At 43.9% G+C, this 2,341-nt stretch overlaps 1 protein-coding gene across 1 annotated transcript in view; it reads left to right on the top strand.

Moving 5' to 3' along the window:
- The window catches only part of fbxo41 (F-box protein 41), a 217,116-nt gene that overhangs the window by 81,726 nt on the left and 133,049 nt on the right, over positions 1–2,341 (top strand). Inside the window, exon 5 of the mRNA XM_043675727.1 lies at positions 1,531–1,892. Within this exon, the coding sequence (XP_043531662.1) occupies positions 1,531–1,892 (362 nt within the window). The remainder of the gene's footprint in view (positions 1–1,530; positions 1,893–2,341) is intronic.

Below are 2,341 nucleotides of genomic sequence, written 5' to 3'. Positions count from 1 at the left end.
TGGAGGAGGAGAGGTCAAGAAGACGACTGCAGGTCATGGGGACAGTGCTGAGCTGGAAGTTTGGAACTGGGGTGAGGTGGGGGAAGGGGAAATGAGGAAACTGGTGAAGTCCACATTGATGCCCTGGAGTTGAAGTGTTCCGAGGTGGAAGATGAGGCGTTCTTCCTCCAGGCGTCTGGTGGTGAGGGAGCGGCGGTGAAGAAGGCCCAGGGCCTCCATGTCCTCGGCTGAGTGCGAGGGGGAGTTGAAATGTTGGGCCGCAGGGCGGTGTGGTGATCACCTCCATCCCCTCCCCCACTCACCTATTGTACTCTATGCTACTTTCTCCCTATCCCCACCCTCCTCTCATTGATCTCTCCACCTGACAGGCACTCTGCCTGTATTCCTGATGAAGGGCTTTTGCCCGAAACGTCGATTTTCCTGCTCCTCGGATGCTGCGTGAACTGCTGTGCTTTTCTAGCACCACTCTGATCTAGAATCTGATTTCCAGTATCTGCAGTCCTTGTTTTTACCTATAGTCTAAATGCCACCATTTCTCAGCAGCTTTCAGTTCTGTAATAAAGGGTCACTGGACTCAAAGCATTTTTTTCTCCACAAGTGCTGCCAGACCTGTTGAGTTTTCCAGCATTTTCTGGTTTTGTGTCAAGGACAATTTACGGTTGGGCAATAAATGATAGCTCATTCCATGGTGTTCACATCCTAATATAATAAGTTCCCTAAATCCATTTCCTCGATAGCCTTGTGGAAGTTGAGGTCTGCAGATGCTGGAGATCAGATTCTAGATTAGAGTGGGGCTGGAAAAGCACAGCAGGTCAGGCAGCATCCGAAGAGCAGGAGAATCGACGTTTCCTGATAAAGGGCTTATGGCCTCTAAATGTCAACTTTTCTGCTCCTCGGATGCTGCCTGACCTGCTGTGCTTTTCCAGCACCACACACTCGTCCTTGATAGCCTTGTAGTGTATCTTCTTCTCTGAAAACATGATAGATTCTTGCTACTACAGCTTTATTCCAGTTGACTTCTAAGCAAGTCAGGCATTTCTCCAGTCCTGACTGCTTGGAGACTGCTAATAATAGCACCTCTGCTGTTCGAAGCCTCTTCACCTTTTTGAATATACTTCAGGTCCTTCTTTCCCTAATAGTTGTAAGTCTCAAGTTAACCAACATGTTAGCAAGTATCGTCTCAGGTAGCTTGTTCATCAAATATGTGAATAGATAAAATGTAAAGAATATGAATTTGTATGACTGCTTGTAAATGTGATATTGAATTTATTGTTTCAATAAAAAGTTAGATCTTCATAGAACCTAAAATCTGAAATCCATTTTTCCTCAATGTTGTTCTCAAATGCTAATGATTATAAACCTTGGATATTGTCGTGTCCAAGCAATGGACATTTTTCTGAATTATGCTGTAAAAATGTTAGATAATACAGATTAATAAACTGATGTTTAATTTAATCAACAAGTTATTGAAACTTTTTTCAGCTAGAGATCTATTAACCTTTCCTTTTGTGTTGGTGATGTTTCTACTAGACCAAAGCCAGTAACACATGTGTCACGATGCTATGACAGTGACAGTTTTACGCCATCTGTAGATATGCAGCACATTGAACAAAGTCCAGAGAGGATGTATTATCATAAACAAAACCGCAACTCGGAGGGTAGATGCGTCAGGGATCCCATGTCCCGAAGTTCAGCACTACGGAGGCAAGCTGTTGAAAATTGGCACCGTAGGCCATATCGTAACAGCACAGAGGGAGAAGAAGGTGATGTGTCAGATGCGGGATCTAGAACAACAGAATCTGAGGCAGAAATATGGGAACCAGAAAGTAAATGTTCAGCAGAGATACAGAAATTTGGATCAAATCGTGCCAAGGCTTACCGACTGGGTTCAAGTAAGTACTGCCATATTCCTTGACAGCATGGACATGTTGAATAAAATAACCATACTTGAAATTCATAGTTAAGAATTAGGAGCTGGAATAATTATCTGAAGGGAAAAATATTTGTAAGGTATCTTGGGATAAGGCTGGGAAGTGTGACTTAATCATTCGCTCTTGCAATGAACCAGCAGGGAAACAACAGGATAAATGGCATCCTTCAGTTTTGTAAATGGCTGATAGCAAATACAAGGTAAAAACAATGACTGCAGATGCTGGAAACCAGATTCTGTGTCAATGGTGCTGGAAGAGCACAGCAGTTCAGGCAGCATCGAGGAGCTTCAGCAAAATCGACGTTTCGGGCAAAAGCCCTTCATCAGGAATAAAGGCAGAGAGCCTGAAGCGTGGAGAGATAAGCTAGAGGAGGGTGGGGGTGGGGAGAAAGTAGCATAGAGTACAATGGG

Source organism: Chiloscyllium plagiosum, chromosome 3 (assembly GCF_004010195.1).
Source record: "Chiloscyllium plagiosum isolate BGI_BamShark_2017 chromosome 3, ASM401019v2, whole genome shotgun sequence".
NCBI classification, from domain to species: Eukaryota; Metazoa; Chordata; class Chondrichthyes; order Orectolobiformes; family Hemiscylliidae; genus Chiloscyllium; species Chiloscyllium plagiosum.
Note: the sequence above shows the minus strand (reverse complement) of the source record. Positions and strands in the feature narration are given on the sequence as shown.